We start from the raw sequence: 17632 nt of genomic DNA on the forward strand, positions 1-17632 counted from the left end.
CCCACAAGCAGTATAAGTGTCCATTTTCAAAAAAGCTTTTCAGACAATGGATATCACATCTTATTTCTGCAAATGTGATAAGAAGCATTTTGTTGTTGCTTTCATTTGCATTTCTGTAATCTCTGATGAGATGAAACAACTATTTAAGTGCTTATTGTAATTGTACATGTCTTCTTTGTGACTATCCTGTTCAGATCAAATGCCCATTTTTCTGTTGGGAGGTGGTGGGGTGGGAGAGGTGGAGTCATTTTCTCATACTAATTTGTGAAAATCTTTTTATACATAAACGTTTTCTTATATAAATTATGATTATTATCTCCCCAAAGTGATGTTGTATTTTAATAAATTTTCAGACTTGATTTTGTATTTTGTTTGGTTTGGTTTCTTTTCTTTTCTTTTGGTGTTCTCAGGAGTGAAGTTTGCCTGCTTTTTTCTTTTGTTTTTCTGTTTTTGGTGTCATAGCGAGTTCTTTATCATTTCATGATCACAAAAATAAATATTTACTTAGGCCTTTTATCTAGTACAGACTGTGTTAGTTATATAATTCAATTCATTGCACAGTATCACTCCTGGTACACAGAGGACTTTCTCTCCCCCCAGTGTAATATTCTTTCCTTCCTTCCTTTCCCTTTTATTCCCATTCCTTATGCCTGTTTCTCTATTTCTTCCCTGCAAATTCAAACATAAACTGTTGGTTTTTTTTTAACCTATTCTGGTTCACCTTGGCTTAAAAGTTTCATACTAATTGACTGCAAAGTATATGAGTCTCTTCTTATTAGACATTACTAAACATTTCATTAACACTTAATTAAACTAACTTATGTTAGTCACCTACTATGTTTCTACCTGATCCTTTATATACATTCGTTCTAACTACAACACTTCAAGGAAGGTGTTATCTGAATTGAAACATAAGGAATCAGAATCTCAGAGAAATAAGCTACTGATGATATCATCTTTATAAAAAAGGAGCCAAGACTCACTCTAGAGATGGCAACTCTAAAGCCAGAGTCTTTTGTTTACCTCTGGGTGCCTCTCATAAAAATAAAAGCAAACTTAACCAAGGGAATTCTGCATATTTTCAGAAAATATTCTTTGGAAATGTAATTCCTTTTGTCCACCATACCATGCTATATAATTTTAGGAAATCTTAGTAACAGCACTTCCTAACTTTCATCATTTTACACAACTGCACTAATCCAATGCTACACTCACAGCTGGACAAATGCAAGCAAGTGCATATGGGCAGCAGGTCTAATAACAGCCCTGATTCTGCTTCCAAAGAGTTCAGTTTCAAAATGAAGATTCCTGCTATTCTGAATGAGACTTTTGAGGTCAAAATTTCATCTCAGTCCTGGAGTCCCATAGATCAAGTGCTTTTTGCCAGGAGTATGGAAACGGGTTTCATTCAAATGGTCCCATCTACAGCCTCACCTGTAGGAAGGGGGTGTGTGTGCAATGGGCAGAGCAGGAGCCCGGCAGGTCCTTGGAGCAGGCACACCTGGGTCAGTCCCGGGTCTGTTACCTCACATTACCGGATGCTGGACAGTTACATAACTGCTCTGTGTCTCTTCTTCTGTATATCTGAAGTAGGGATAGTAATATCTACCTTAAAGGGTGATCAGGGAGAACACTCAGCAAATTTAAAGTGCCTAAAGTATATTCAGCACTAAATGAATATGTTACGTTTCTGCTGATGCCATTACCATTATCATCATTAGACTAGGCAACTGTGGTACGCTAGGGACTGTCCACATACTGTACAGATAAAAGGCATAATTTGAAAATAAATTTGGAATTTTTTAAACCAAGAGTATATGTTCTTGTCACATTGATTCCTCCATGGAAATCTGTGCTAATTCCCACTTCCCTGAAAGTATACTTGAGGTGCCAGCTCTGTCATTTTGGTCTCCTGAGAGTCACATTTGTCTAATTTCAAGTATATAATTCCTTCTTATATTAAGATGCTCTAGATGAATACATGCTTATTCAAAGACACATATTTATGAAAGAGGTACAGGCATGTGATTATAGTACAGAAGAACATTAGAGGAATTAAAACATTGACATTATTAAATTCAACTTGAGTAATATGTAAAACTCCAAAGTTCCATCAGAAAGGCAGTGAAGATCAATGCCATTCACAATTTTAAAAAGAGCTGTTAAAAAGGTAAATGTATCTTACTGCTAACGTTAGAGGATTTCATTCTTTTTAAGTTCTAAGCTTCAATCAATTGAAACTATAAAGCATGTTGTTACTCCCTAGGTTCTTTCCTCTCCCCTGCACCCAGGCTTTTGCTTATAGAGGGTTTAATCTCTTATCTCTAGTTAAGCCTGAAGAGAGAGGAGAAGGCTAAAGTAATTCTGTCACTTTTAATTTCAAAGATGGGCTGATGGTAGCTGGAGCAATCAAATTCTTCCAAATTGTTATTTTGAAGTACATAATCTGTATTTCACATAAAAGTCTGCTGGACTGATGAGGAAAATTTTGAGTGTTTTTCCTTATCTACATAGCCTGAACATAGAGCTGCATATTCTCAAATCGTAGACTTCTAGAACTTACTCAAATTCTCTACTTCTAATGCAGTTGCCTTTATTAGTGTGAAAGGTGAGTATTTTATTAGGCAGGTGGTGATGTTTTCATGTTTCTATTCTGCTGACCGCATATTCCCTGTATATGTTTCAATTATTATGTCTTAGGTTGCAAGCTGCAAGGGACCCAGGATTTTGATTTATACAACCATTTCCTGACATTTCTTGGATGCAAATGACTATTACATTCCCTGACAAGAGTCTGGTATTGATTTTTTGTGGTATTATGTTTTGAGTTTGTATATTAATACCCAACACACCCAATATCACCTTATAGCCTGATATTGCTTCTCCTACCCAAGTCTACCCAGGAAACAACATAAGAGTTCCTTGTATTTCAGCTGCACACTGGAACAGGACCAGTGTAAATACCTAGCTCAAAGTCCACTCCTTCACAAATTAATTAGAAACCCATGGAGGAATCCCATGCAAAGGAGTCTGCACATGGATGGACATTTATTTAGCTTAGCCAATCAGACTGGCTCACTCCACAGATTCTTCTGGAAAGTTTAAAGAGGACTGATAAAGAAAATGAATGTTACCAATCTGCAGAATTAGCAGAGATGACATCGACGCTGATGACAGTGACAGTGGTATGGCAATGACTATCATGATGACGACAGTCACCTGAGCTAGACCACTTAACTATGCGCCGCATCATAAAAATATTAACTCGTAAGCTTCACATATGATATGAACAGTTAAGTTTTAAAAATAAACAAAATGAGACAGAGGAGTAAGAAACTCGCTAATGTCAATGGTTGTAAGTGGCAGAGTCAGGATTAAAACTTGGGAGTCTGGCTCCAGAAATTGTGCTCTCTTTCTTTAAATTATCTTAGACTCAGAAAGGAAGAGACATGTTTGGGGATGACATTTTTAAAAAGCTTAAGCACATGAGCTTTTATAGAGCTGGTGACTCCACACTGAAAGAAACGTTTATATTCTTTAGACACTCATATTTACATGGGAGTTTAATAAAGATACATATAGTGCAACACCCTGTACAGCTCATTGTAGGAAATACTTGTTCACATTCCTGAACAAAAAATGTAGGGTAATTACTCACTGATTGTAAATATGCATATATAAAGCCTAGGTTTAGATTGTGTTACTTTGAGTGTGAAAGGAAATCTTAAGGATATCAGATTATTTAAAATGAGATTTTCTTTTGAGATCCTTTTCTTACTTAAACTTAACCATTATTTGATACATTTTGTCTTCAATAGAAAAGAATAAATACACATCTCATATTTCACCAGAAATAATTCAAAATTATTTAAATATAGTAAATTTTCCACAGAGAAATAGGACCTTTCCAATGGCAACAATTCAGAGAATGAGGAAAAGGGTAGTACTTGGTAGCCAGATGTCCGTCACAAACATCTCAAAACTGGAGAAGACACAGAATCAACTGAACACTTTGGCCTCAGAAAATTTTTTCCATTTTTTCCAAATGACTATCACCTGGAGAATTCTTTACTAAAACACTCTTTTTGAAAAGTAAAAATTATCCTACTTATTTTGTATGCAAATTATTTGCTGCTGGGATACAAAAGCTGTATCTGAAACAACTCCCTTCCTCCCAAATTTTATGTGCATATTCTTTTTCCCAAAGCACATTTATGACCAACATTTTTCATTCATTTATTCATTCAATAAATTTTTATAGCATATTTACTATATGCCCAGCACCATTTTAAGCCTGGGGAATACATCATGGGGAAAAATAGACTAAAATTTTTTCCTTCATGGAATTTGCTATCTAAACACACAAACAAGTAAATATGTAGTATACGAGGCAGTGAAAAGAGAAAAACAAAAGAGAAGGGAAAGAGGTTTACATGGGAGTTGGGGACAGGGTTGCAGTCAGTGGTGACCTTCCAAAGAAAGATGATATTCAGAAGAGCAAGTGTGTCAGAAAAGATGAGGTTTGAAGGGAATAAGGTCTGAACGTAGAGGGAAACTAGACCTAAAGCTAAAATATCAATTTCTTGGGAAAGAAAAAGAAAAGGTCACCATATAATACACAAAACTTCACTATAAGTTTAGAAGGTTATAAAACTATAGTATAAAGCTATGCATGTGAGGTGATTTCCAGTCCAGTTTGTAAATTTCACATCTGCCTACCTGATATCCTCATTTGGTTGTCTAAAACATTGTTTAGGGTAGACGTTTCCAAAATTAGTGTCTGATCTTCCACCAACTCCTGTCTGCTCAATGCAGTGTCCCTCTGAGCAGTTTCAATGGCAAGCCCACAGTCCTCATTCTGAAGTCAAAACCCATTAGTTGTCCTTGATTCCTTCCTCTCTCTCATTCTTGGTACCTAATTCTTCAGCAAATGCAGCTGACTCACCTGCCATAATATATGCTCAATCAACAACTTTCAACCTCTCCGTTTCTATGACCCTGTTCTCAGCCTCCATCACTTCTCACCAAAATGATAGCAATGCCTTTCTAACTTCCCGCTTCCTCTTGTACAACTACTCAGATGTTTTTCAACACAACATTGCCAATGAGCACTTTATGTGCTCTGTCATATCACTCCCTGACTCAAAGCCCTCCACTAGTTTTCCATCCAAATCCAAATAAAAGTCAAATTTCTTACAATGGTTTAGGGGCCCTACAAGATCAGGCCTCCTGTTCAGCCTCAAACCTCCTCTCATCTCACTAACATCCGCCTCCAAGGGCATTTCCTACTGGCTAATATCTCTGCTGTGAATGCATCAATGAGCAGAAAATACTCTAAAGTTTGGCAGAAGCTTAGGCTCACCAACAACCAAGAAACTCAAGAAACTTTTTATGTTACTGAATTTGAAGTTCCTGGGGCATTATATGTAACTCCTGCATAAATTTTTGGGTTGTTCATCAATATTAGAAAATCTACATTTTATAACTTTATATTTATAATCTATATTTTAATACCTACCATATTAATAGATCCACAGAAAGGAAATCTACATTTATGTATGCCAAGGTTCTACTCTATAATTAAATAAAAAAGAGAATTTAGCCTTAAATCATAGAAGTTGTAACTACTGTAAAAACACACCGTACTGTGTATCTAATCTTCTCTAGACCTAAAATATATTGCCTCACTGGTGACAAGGAAAATATATTGGGAAAAATGATGATAAATCTTTTTAATTTTTTTTTAAATCAAAATATTTACTGAGATTATTCCTAAAGACAAAAAAGACAACTGATTAGGAGTGAGGGACAAATACACCAGGCACTTAAGATTAGTTACTGGACATTAACTTTAAACAACAACTTCCCAGATATCATGGCAGGGTGAAAATGTATATCTTTTAATATAATTCCATTGTCTGATAAGTGAAAGTATGTTAAGATATTTGGTAACAGTCTTTCCTGGATTGAAATTTCAGGAGGTATTTATTTTTAAAAAACTCTAACATAAGGAATTTTGGATAAAATAATATGTAGTGTTTTAAACGTTTACTTTTTCTGCCTAGATTTTGCATGGTGACTCATAAAATCAAACGAATGACCCTAAAGTCCAATTCAAGTAGTGATTTTGAGTAAAACTAAGGTAAAACTGTTCAGGTATATGACTTCACAACAGAGTGATCTTAGCATGTAAAAAGGAGAATTTAAACTATCTTTTAGACTGCTTCTCAGGAAATGTTTCTGTATCATTAAATCAAAGGGTCTAATTAAATAAAACTTCACAGAAATAGAATTAAACTTATCTTGAAGAACTTATGTATTTGAGAGCATGGAAAAGACAAAAAGTAGACAATTCAGACATGGAAAAGGTCCTAACACAGCCTCAGAGTTAGTCCTAAAGAGGGAACACAAGGATTATTTTAGTAAATTAAAAGAGTTTTGGGATTTCGATGCTTTATAGGGCCAGGAATAAGGGGGCACTGTAAAAAAATTTGGCCAAAAAAACCCAAAAAACAGAGCCATTAATATTTATATTTACAGGTACTAGGTAGTAGAGAGCCATTAAATATTTCAGACTAGTGACCCAGCAATTTATAAAAAGATTTATCTGACACAAATAGGTACAACTGTTGGAATGGAGAAAGATCAAGAAAGAAAGTAATGTGACCCCCTAGGCTCAATATGTTGAGAACCTAGTGTACTTTTAAGGCAAGATATCTTACAAAAGGAAGTCTCTTCTCATCCTTTTTCATATACCTGTATCAGGCAGTATATGAGATTCTGTAAATTCCTGTATAAAACTAAGTGAGACAGAAAACAAACAACAACAAAAAGACATGTTCCTGCACTAATAAGGCTAAGTGAGGTTTAATGAGAGGAGAAGAAAAGCCATTATGTAAGAAATTATACATACACAATGAATGTCAGGGTGTGAGAAACTCCACATGGTATACATGAACGTTGGAGGGAAAGTGCACTTGGACTTGTGCGTCAGTAATGTCTAGGCTAATCTGGAATCCTAATGATGAGCAAATATTTATTGGAGAAGGGGAGGGTGGGGAGCTGAAGCAATCGTGGGCCTCAGGAAAGGATGCGAGGGAAAGCTGGTGCTTGTAGGAAATGAGAGTTCTGTACAATGGAGAGGGGTTGGAGAGAAAGTGGTGGAGAAGTAAGCAAAAGAGAGAAGCAGGGAACAGACCCTGGTTCTGTTGTTACACAGGGCAGTAAGGCATTGGATTTCATGCTACAGACAAGGGAAGATACAGAGACAGAAAGGGATTTATGCATGGTGAGAGATGACAGCTTTGCACTTTAGGAGTATCATGTGAGTTAAATGAGAGAATAGAAATTACAGAACTGGAGGTAGGAGACAATTCAGGAGCCTAAGAAAATCTAGATGAGAGATGCCAGTGCCCGAATTAGGTAGTGACAACGTCACGTTCCCCTCAGCTTGATTAATTTTAGGCAGGCTTCTTTCTGACTCTAGGTCTCTAACTTCCCTTTTCTTAGAGCAGGTACTTTAGAAAACTTGTAATTATAAATTTTGTCCGTGCCCCTGTAATATGTAAGCATTTTTAAATGCTTCCTGCCAGCTTTACAACCCAGGACTGTCTTTCTCAAGGACCAGGGAGCCATCCTTTGAAATGCAATCAAGAAAAATGGAGCCCCTATTTTCCAGCCTCTGTGGGGATGGGTGGGTACATAACTATAGGTAGCACCTTGCTGCCAGTTGTAAAACTACCTCCTGTCATGAAGATAAAGTTCACTTTTCCTTTGGGTAAATCCAAGTAGCAAACACAGACAGTCTACCATCCTCTTCACCCCAGTTCTGAAAAACTTTTAGCAGAGTTGAACTCAGTTTGAGTTCTGGTCTCTGTGTAACACTGCAATAGCCTTGAATAAAATCTTCATTTTCCTGTCATGCCTCCCCACATTTTGTATGGTAATTCAGTATAAATTTGAGTTACCGTGAATGTATTCAGATAATAAATAGGCCCTATTAAAATGTTTCCAGTTTTTAAAGTAAACCACCCATTCATAGAATTGTTTTACTATTCTCATGGTAGGGGATATTCAACTGACTGAATGTTAAAAAGCAGCAATGAGGGTGTTCTCCCTATCACCAGCATGAAGTCAGAGTTCACATGGCTTTTTTTACATCAAGAATCATCTCCAGTATTTTAAGATTTGCTATGCTCCAATTCAATTGCTGTCATTGACATTTAAGTTTGTGTCTAGTAACCTAGGCAACTGTTCTTATTTCTGTCCTAATTTACTTCTATTTATAGAACTTATATAGATTCAACAGCCTCAGAGATATTTAATATAGAGCAGGTTCACAAACTATATGCTCTTCAATGAATATAATATTAAAAGTATGACAAATCTTAGTCATTAAACAGACTTGTATTACAATGTTCTAATTTTGGATCATCAGTAAATATGATGAATAATGTATCCTTTGAAAGGTGGCATAACTTTATGGTGCTAATATATGATATGACTACAGTTGAAATGATATATTTTTAAGTGTTTTGTTTTTAATGTTATATTCCTTAAACTGAATCTCATCAATTAGAGACTACAAGCTTCACATTCTTTCAAATAAAAATCTGGCCTTGTTCAGAGCTGTTGAATGAGTTCCCTTTTTTTACTCCTCATAGACCAGGCACTCTGATCAAAGTTTAAATGATGTGAGTCAGAACAAAAACTTTGATTTAGTTGTTAGATCTTATTGGCTTCCAAGCTGAAGAGGAGAGAGAATAATCAGTAGAGCATATGTCCTTCCTGGGCAGGGGTAGAGAAAGAAAAGGAGGTTTTTAAATGACTATTTGCAAAACTGTCTCCAACATGAATTCTATAAATATCAGGATGACTTTTTTCTTTTCTTTTTTTATGAGCATGCACCATAAAATGAGGAAATTAAGCTCTGTGTAACTTGACAAAGGTAACTGAGGACTCTGAGAGAGATAAGAACTGAGGGAGCAACAAACTACCAAACTTAAACACAAGAAGAAAAACACCCAGTGCAGGGCCAGGCATTCAATAATGAAGAAAATAAGAGCTTCACGATTGTAGGGTCGAGTTTCTGCTTTACCCCACCATCAGGAGCCACCTCTGGGATCACTCTTTCAGGTTTACATCACTTCACATGAACACAGGTGTACATAAAAGCACCAATACCCTACAAGTCACATTAATGTCATCTTCTTTTTAACCTATAAGAGCAGTTAGCAGTAAGTGCACCTCCTGAGTTAAAAACAACTTCAAAAGACTTTTGACAATGTCCAGTATGTCAAAAAATTTTTAATATGGTAAAACCAGGGAGCCAAAGTCAACTCATATCAGAAGAATGAAATTTGTATTTGCAAGGCTCCCTGAACTACTCAAAGTAGCTAGCCTCTGGGAGTAACTACCTCTATCTTTTGGATTCTGTGCATGAAGATCTCAAATTGTCATCCTACAAGGTCCTCTTCTATATGACTCTACCTGACTAATATACCATCTCATTAAGGCAAAGTGACCCACCTGGGATAGTATCAAGGTCTGGGCATCACTATGGAGTTTCCAAAGGTAATCAACAAACTGGCGTTGTTATTGATGGAAGATTGTAGTATTGGGACATTTAGAAATTTGTGAGGCTTAAGCAGATCTGATATTAAGGTTTATGGTCTCAGTTTAACAAGTCATTTTTCTAGTAGAGGAATTATAATATCAACTCCATAATACTAGCCACAGCAGTAGGAAGGCAATTAGGTCTAAAGGAATGATTATTCTATCTGCGTTGGCAAGGGTGCTGTACTGGAATGAGTGTGGCTGGTGCCAGAAGACCTGGGGTTTGGTCCCAGCCGACATGACTTGCATAAACTATTGAAATTCTTTGAGTCGAATTCCCTAATTAGTAATATCAAGAAAAAATAAGTAACATACTCTAGGGCTTTTTAAAAATGAGACACCAATTTAGAAATGGTCTGTAAACTATAAAGTGTTAAATAACTGCTCTGTTTAAATAGAAAATATGACTTGGCATGTATGTAGTATAATTTTTTAGGAAGCTTTTAGGACTTACCAAAAAATCCCAGTATCAATAAATCAGGAATTTATTTCTCTTACAGGAGTCTATTTTCAAATCTCTTTCAAATCTGAGTTTTTAAGATAAAAGATACCTAGTTTATCCTTGCTAAGAGCATGAAAAGAATAAACAATGAGCTCTTTGAAGAACATTCTGTAAATCTCTAGCAAACTCACACCCCTGCAGCACTTTGGAATGCCTGATCACTGGATACAACCGAAGTATTGGTACAGTGAGTATTCATGTTTAATAATTAAGATAATCACTAATTTCCACTGCTGTTCCTCTGCTACTTCGTAAGGTACACATTATTGGTCTTTTAGTATTTCACTCTCATTGACTGTGGACTCTAAGTCATTGTTTGTTGGTGACAGACCTTTACAATGCCTAGTGGCATTTGCCACTGATGACAACCAAACAGATGATATTCAGCCAGAGCTCCTGGGAGTGAAATGCAGAAAGCAAAATGATAATAAATAACTGTCACCCTAGTACTAAAGGGTGCCTGAAATTGGTTCTCATACAAGTTCTACATAGCACAGTCTGCATAATCCAAGAACCAGAAAAGCATTTACTCCTTAGTAACAGCAGCCAACAAAAAGGAACCCAAAGACTTGTCTTGGGCAGTGACTAGGAATTCAATGTAGAGCATGGTGTGAGTATGCAGAGAATCTCAAGAGATTCCATTTCAAAATTTTATGGTAGCTTCTCTAATTGATGGTACCTAAGAAATGTGTCAAAATGTATGCTTTGTTCACTGTATACAAACTTCAGGAATGCTGGATAGAAAGCAGAGATAAAGCCTCGTATAGATAAAAGGCTGAACGTATGAATACATTCTAAGTACAGAAGTGCAATTGTAGGGAATATGGACTGTAGTGATACGAGGTGCCCAGGAAAGATCATGAAGGCTCTCTACACATTATCTTAGTTCTCACTGGGTGATTTGGGTGGAGGGCAGATTTGAGCTACCCCCTTGACCAGCCATCTCATGAACTTCAGGTAGAACAGAATCTGTAGTAATAAACTCACAAGATATAAAAGAATGTTACTAGAATTAAATTGTCCACACTATACAATAATTACTTTTTAAAATTAAGAAAATGTACCTTTCCTCTCTTTCTCAGGTTTTGTGGCCCCCTTTATTCTATTCTCTTTCATCCCATCATGATGCTGTGGTGGTTATTTGCTTGTTTGTAAAGGATTAATTTGACTAACTGTCTGTCTTAAGTGACTAACATGTAATCACCAAAATTTTTACTCTGAAAACATAATCTATTTACTAGATAAGTTATATTTATCTGAACCTCTTGGCCCTATTAGTAAAACTGGTATAAAAATATTGATATAGCAAAGTTAATGTGAGAATTAAATTAAAATAGATGAAGTGACTACCTTTTCTTGTTTTTCCCCAAAAGGGAGAACCTCAGAATGTAAAGTAGTTTATTTTGGGAAGAAATCTTAGGGAACAGAACTGAGAGCCTGGGAAGAATGAATCAAAAAAGAAAGGAGAGCAAATCCAAAAGTATATTATGGAGCCGGTCACTGCCCTAGGAACTGGCGCTTGTTCCCCCTGGGGAACTTTTTAAGATCTGTGGAAAATGCGCTTTAAAAATGGTCCACCTAAGGAATGAAAGAGTATTGGTCAAAGGTTGCTCTGTGGGGTGTTAATGCCTCACATGAGGTTGTGTATGTATTAGAATATCTGAACAGCTTCCTGAGGATCCCACATAGCAATTGTGGGGAAGCTTCCAGGCAGAAAGTGACTGAAATACAAGCTGTTTGGAATTTATGCAGGAAAGATTTATGAGAGCAGAGAACAGCCAGGTTGAATATAATGTTGTTCCCAGTAGATTTGATGGTTGGGGATATATCTTGCCACTAAAGGTACTGAAGATCCTGCCCGGGGGCAACCCAAAGGAACTGGGCTGTCAGGGAACTGTGCCCAGTGCAACACAAATCCAGAATGCAGAGCAGTGTCAGGGTGATTTCCACAAGGCTAGACGTAGTACTTTCTAAGAAAAATTTGTAAAACCCAACACCATAGAGATCATTAACTTGTTAACTTACAGTGGTTAGGTGGCCATCATGCTGGCCTGTGATCCCATCCAAGAACAAAAATACAAACAAAAATAGTAGAAAGATTATTATTTTCTTAACACATAATTTTAAAGTTTATAAAACACTCTCATGTGAATGGTCTTCTTTAAACTTACCAACAATTCTGTAAGAAAGTAGTCTCATTTTTTCAGGTGAAGAAATTTGAAGTTTCTAAGTCTTAAGAGTCTTAACCAAGACTTCATTGTCTATATGTGATGAGCCAGAATTAGAGCCTAAACATGTTTATCCCAATCCCTACATCCTAAAAAGAGCCTTTATTTTAGCAAGATTGCCTCTTATTAATTCTTTTGTAAACCCTGACACCTACCCTCTACCTTTAGTAGTTCAACAGCAACTTAGGTTTATCACTCACTGCTTTTACTGAAGCATGAGTGAAAGTTTACACTTAGTAAAATTTATTTCCAAGTCCATTGCCATTTGTAAGATTCAATCACTTACAAAGAATTCTTACTAGACCAAAGGAAGCTAACCCCAGATGGTATGTGTCTCCAGACATTTCCCAACATGAACTGGCTACTGTAAGACTGAGAAATAATACAAAGAGTCAACAAAAAAAATTGGAAACTCAAGGAAACCAACATTTCTAATAAAATACAGGTGTTGTGACTGATCTATACCAGTTCTAGACAATCTGGGTATTTGAAAATATAGAACGTCCATATTTATTATCTTTTTATTATTTATCTTCCTTATTATTATTTTTCTTCATCCACATCTAAATTTATGCCACTGAACTTAACTAATTAAATAATAATAGTAATAGTGATAATGATGATAATAATACTATTGCTACCACAACTACAAATAATAACTAATGATTACAGAAACCTACTATGAGCTAAGCACTGTGTTAATTGCTCTATTAGTTACCTTAGTAATTCCCACAAAGATCCTCATATAGAGCACACTCTAAGTATCCTCACTTCACAAACCAAGGAATGACATAGAGAAAGCTTCGTTAGTTTCCCAAGTAACACAGCAAGAAGGCGGCTGACTGGGATGTGTTCCCAGGCAGTCTTCGCTACTGTGTTAAATGGTGCTAGGTTACAGACTGGCTTTCAGACCCACGTTCGGTTGTCTGGTCTGCAGTTACAAGCTGCCAGTGGCCAGGAAAACCAAACTTTCCCAGATTCTCAAGTACTGGGTGTAAAGAGAAGTACACATCAGAGTAATTCAGAAATTGATTAATCTCTGTGGAGAGGTGTGTTGAGGGTGGTCGTGTGTGTGTGTGTGTGTGTGTGTGTGTGTGTGTGTGTGTGTGTGTGTTGAGGGCAGGGGCCAAAGACAGCAGAAGAGGGCACTGCAGAAAGGAAGAAAAGCAGAGGAGTATTACTTCAGAAGTTTTTTCACCACTTGAATTTCAGGGAATATTTGTAACCTCTTGGTGTCTCTTTTCTACAATAAACAAACATGTATGCATTTCACTTTTATATTTTTATGATTGCTATACAAGCCAAAAGTGGTATGGAGTGTTTCACTACCTGACCAGAAACAGTGTCAATGTGAAAGCTCATGTTAAAGAAATAATTTCCCTCATTCTGTTGCTCCTTCCTTCTGAGGCTCCTCTCCCTGTGCTTTGGGAAAACAGCTCCAGACTGAGTTATCCACCTGTGAGAGGCTGCCTGGACTGACGAGGGAAGTCATCGCACCCCAGGGAGATGACATACCCGGTCAGTTTTCCCTTCCGTCTGAATGCTGGTGTGACTGCGGACTTCATGATCCTCTTCCAGGTCAGAAACATCCTCCAGTTCCTCTGGGGTCTGTCAAAAGAAAACAAAACATTTCTGGAGGGAATGCAAAACAGAAAACAGCCTGGCAGTACCTCAAAAGGGAAGCACTGAGTTACAAATATGGCTCATCAATTTCACTCCTTGGTACACATCCAAGAGAAATGAAGACTTACAGCTGCACAAAAGCTTGTAAACAAATGTTCACAGCGGTACCAGTCTAACAGCCAAAAAGTGGAAACAGCTCAAACATACATCTACCTATGAATGGATAAACATAAGGTGGTAAATCCATACAATGGAATATTATTTTACCACACAAAGGAATAAAATATGGATACGTGATGCAACATGTGTGAACCTTCAAAACATTATGCCAAGTAAAAGAAGTCAAAAAAACACAAAAGGTCACATATTGTGTGCTCCAAAAACAGGAAATGTCTAGCATAGGCATTTCTATAGAGACAAATTTGATTAGCCATTCCTAAAGGATGGAGGGGGCGAGAGGGAAGTGGGCAGTGACTGCGCATAGGCATGTGGTCTCTCTCGGGGATGACGACAAGGCTCTGGAATTAGACAGCGGCAATGATCACAATCTTGTGAATTTACTAAAAAGCACTGAGTCTTGTACTTTAAAAATAGTGAATTTTATGGTACATAAGTTATATAGCAATAAGTTTTGGAAGAAAAGGAAAACGAAGATGATCAGAAGGAAGTTTTTCCTCTCAGTAGCATCTGGCTAATCGCAATGTGCCTGACACACCAAGGTGTTTACAGGTGACAAACACATGGAATGACTATTATGAAAACCATATGACATTAAAACACCATCGTATTATTAGTAAGAGATTAAATTTTCTAGGAATTTATATAATAAGTAATTAAATATGAACATGTGTCTGTTCTAAATAGTTAACCCACTTGTCTTCCCTTTTTCAGTTCCAGCTTCAACATCTCTTGCCCAGGAATCCCCTAGACGGGGGTGGATTCTTCAAGCGTTTCCTCATCACGGCTCTCACCGGTGCAACACTCACCATGCTTTAGTTAAGTTAGGCAGGCAATTGCTGAACTCTCCACTCTGCGAGGTAAAGACTAGGTCTGCCCTGCCTCCTGTCATTATCACCACAACCTAGTGCACACATGCTTTTGAATGAATGAAGAAGATTATCAGTGATGGCCAAGAACGTAGTTTGACGTGAGCAAAGCAAAACATATCAACAGCAGCAGCCAATGCCTCTCCTGTCTGAACCCTTTGCTGTGCTTCCATCTTCTGTATTTCAGGCTAAAACAATGTTTGTTCAAGGTTTTCATTCCCTTAATTCCAATGAGGTAATAATTTCAAGACATCAGTCATTATTGAAAATACAAGTAAAGTATTTAATAAGAATTCACTTAATATTCGTTTTAGTTTACAGAGTCTCAGGTTTAGAATATGATTCCTTTGCCACAAGGTTGTGGTGAGAAATCCAGAATACAAACATTTGGTTTTCATGAAAAGCAACCAAAAGTGCAGTGGAAGATCTCGTATGTGCCCCTGTTAAAGGCTGGGGTGGGGGCAGGGCCTGCCTCCTCAGACTAGCTCTGGCGTTCCTTTAAACCTTGCTCTCTGCAAGGCCTTTTGTTTATTTTCAGGGCTGCAAAGAGCTTTCCTTCCCTTGGGAACACGCCAGAGATGGGACTTGCAATGATTAGTTCACATTGTGGAGCAAAACTAGCAATTTCCTAACCACTAATGGCCCTTCCTAATCTCATGGATCTTTAACCAGCTTTCTTTTTTCTCTCACACTTGCACTGAACATCACCTATCCCTTTGTATTTATTTCAACTGAATCCCAGTGGATATTAATATCCATCCTCTTCCTAAATCCTCTGATATGCTGAATAATTGTTATCTATATGTTAACCTCTATGTGCAGTTCATTGCTGCACCTGTATGCAGCTATGTTACAAGGCAATTGACTCTTTTTTCTGAGGTATTGACAGTATGAGTTCACCACTATGGAACTTTTATATAACCACATATTTCATTATTAGCCATTCTTGTGTATTTTCCTCCATATTCTTGAGATAGGATGTTTGCAGTTTCTTTCCTTGATACATTACCAGCCCATGTAACTTCTGAAAAAAATTCACTTGCTTAAGTTCTCTTTCTTGGATCCTGTTGTTTTGCAACTGAAGGCTGTCTGGTGCCCCTACTGTGATCTGTTTCTTATAAATGTCGTTCATTACTTGGGTCAAACTCCATCATGTAGCAGCATAGAACTGCATCATTGATTCCAATTTCTTATTCAACTCAAAAACAAAGTGACTTAACAGAAACAAGGAACAACTGCTACTGTCTGAAGCCCCCAGTACCATTTTTGTTGGAGATACTGCAGCAAGAGACAAGCCTACCATTTACACCCACGTACTTCTGTGCTTTTCTTTGTCTTTAAAATGAGACTAATAGTTTCCTTGACTAGTAGGTCACCACAGCTGACCTCTTCTTTTCATGAACAAAATCAGTGAGGAGTGCTCAAAGCACTGGTTAGCAGCATTTTACATTTTAAGGCACGTAGTTGCATGGTATTGCAAAAATAAAAAGTTAAATATACAATGCTATAGTTTAAATGGAAACTAAAAAAGAAATAGGAATACTCTAGTTACTTTTGAGACAATGCATTAAACTCTTTCAGAACTGAGGAAAAATAAATCACAGAAAGAGCAAATATTAAAAAGAGAGGAGGGAGGAAGGCCCACTCTACATTGTACCTTCTTAAAAATAGCTTGCTTTCACTCATCTAATGACTTTGGAAGGTTAAACATTTGGAAGGTGTATGTGTGTGTTTTTGTGTGTGTGTGTGTGAGAGAGAGAGAGTTGTGTGTTTCCAATAAATTTTCATTTTGTGGGGGAAGGGAGACCAACTCTCCTAGAGCAGTGTTATATAACAGAAAGACCCTATGCTGATGAGTAATACAGACCTGAATTTGAATTCTGGACCTTCAATTAATGATACGGGACACTGGGCAATTTATACTTTGGTTTCCTGAGAATAGAATTTTGGATAATAATACCTACCCTTAAGTTTGCTGAGAGACTCAACTGTACTAAGATGCTTTAAGTAAGAAGAATGTGGCCCAAAGACACAGCTAGGGTGCAGCAAAAGTTTGCTTCTTTCTAAATGTCCATTGCTATTTTTCCTCTTCCTCCATTATCCTATCCCTTATAGCCCATCACAACCCTTCATATTTTTGGATAAAACTTCTGTGGCAATTTGCTTACCTCCATTTTACTCCAAATTTTTTATTCTGGATTGATATGAAATTTACTAGCTGCCCCTAGTTATATTCACCTGATTTTGAATATATGCTGTCATTGGGCCAAATAGGATTCAATTCCACACTCACTGCTTTCTCCTAAATATCAAGTGAAGATCTCTTTTGAGTTGATTTTAATTATGTGTAAGAGTAAAATTTGCTTTTAAACTGGCCCAGCAAATATTCACTCATAGATTCTCAGGGATGATGGAAATAAGTTTTCTTCTCTAGGCAGGACCGTCTCTAAACCAGACCAAGAGGAAGGTCCCATTTTCTCTGGAAAGAGGGTTAAAAAACTCTGTCTTTATGCATTTCTTTCTCGTATCAGAATCCATGAAAACTATTTCATATTTTCCTATTTTAACTTACTCCATGTGAAGCCTTCCTTAGGCAACCCAAAAAGATTTGAAATAAG

At 37.0% G+C, this 17632-nt stretch overlaps 1 protein-coding gene across 4 annotated transcripts in view; it reads right to left on the reverse strand.

The window, feature by feature from the left end:
• CTNNA3 (catenin alpha 3) overlaps positions 1-17632 on the reverse strand; it is a 1667940-nt gene that overhangs the window by 138790 nt on the left and 1511518 nt on the right. For all 4 annotated transcript variants that reach the window (XM_057505911.1, XM_057505908.1, XM_057505909.1 and 1 more), the window contains exon 14: positions 13861-13953. In XM_057505911.1, coding sequence (XP_057361894.1) covers positions 13861-13953 — 93 coding nt within the window. The remainder of the gene's footprint in view (positions 1-13860; positions 13954-17632) is intronic.

This window comes from Manis pentadactyla, chromosome 8, assembly GCF_030020395.1.
Source record: "Manis pentadactyla isolate mManPen7 chromosome 8, mManPen7.hap1, whole genome shotgun sequence".
In the NCBI taxonomy this organism is placed as follows: Eukaryota; Metazoa; Chordata; class Mammalia; order Pholidota; family Manidae; genus Manis; species Manis pentadactyla.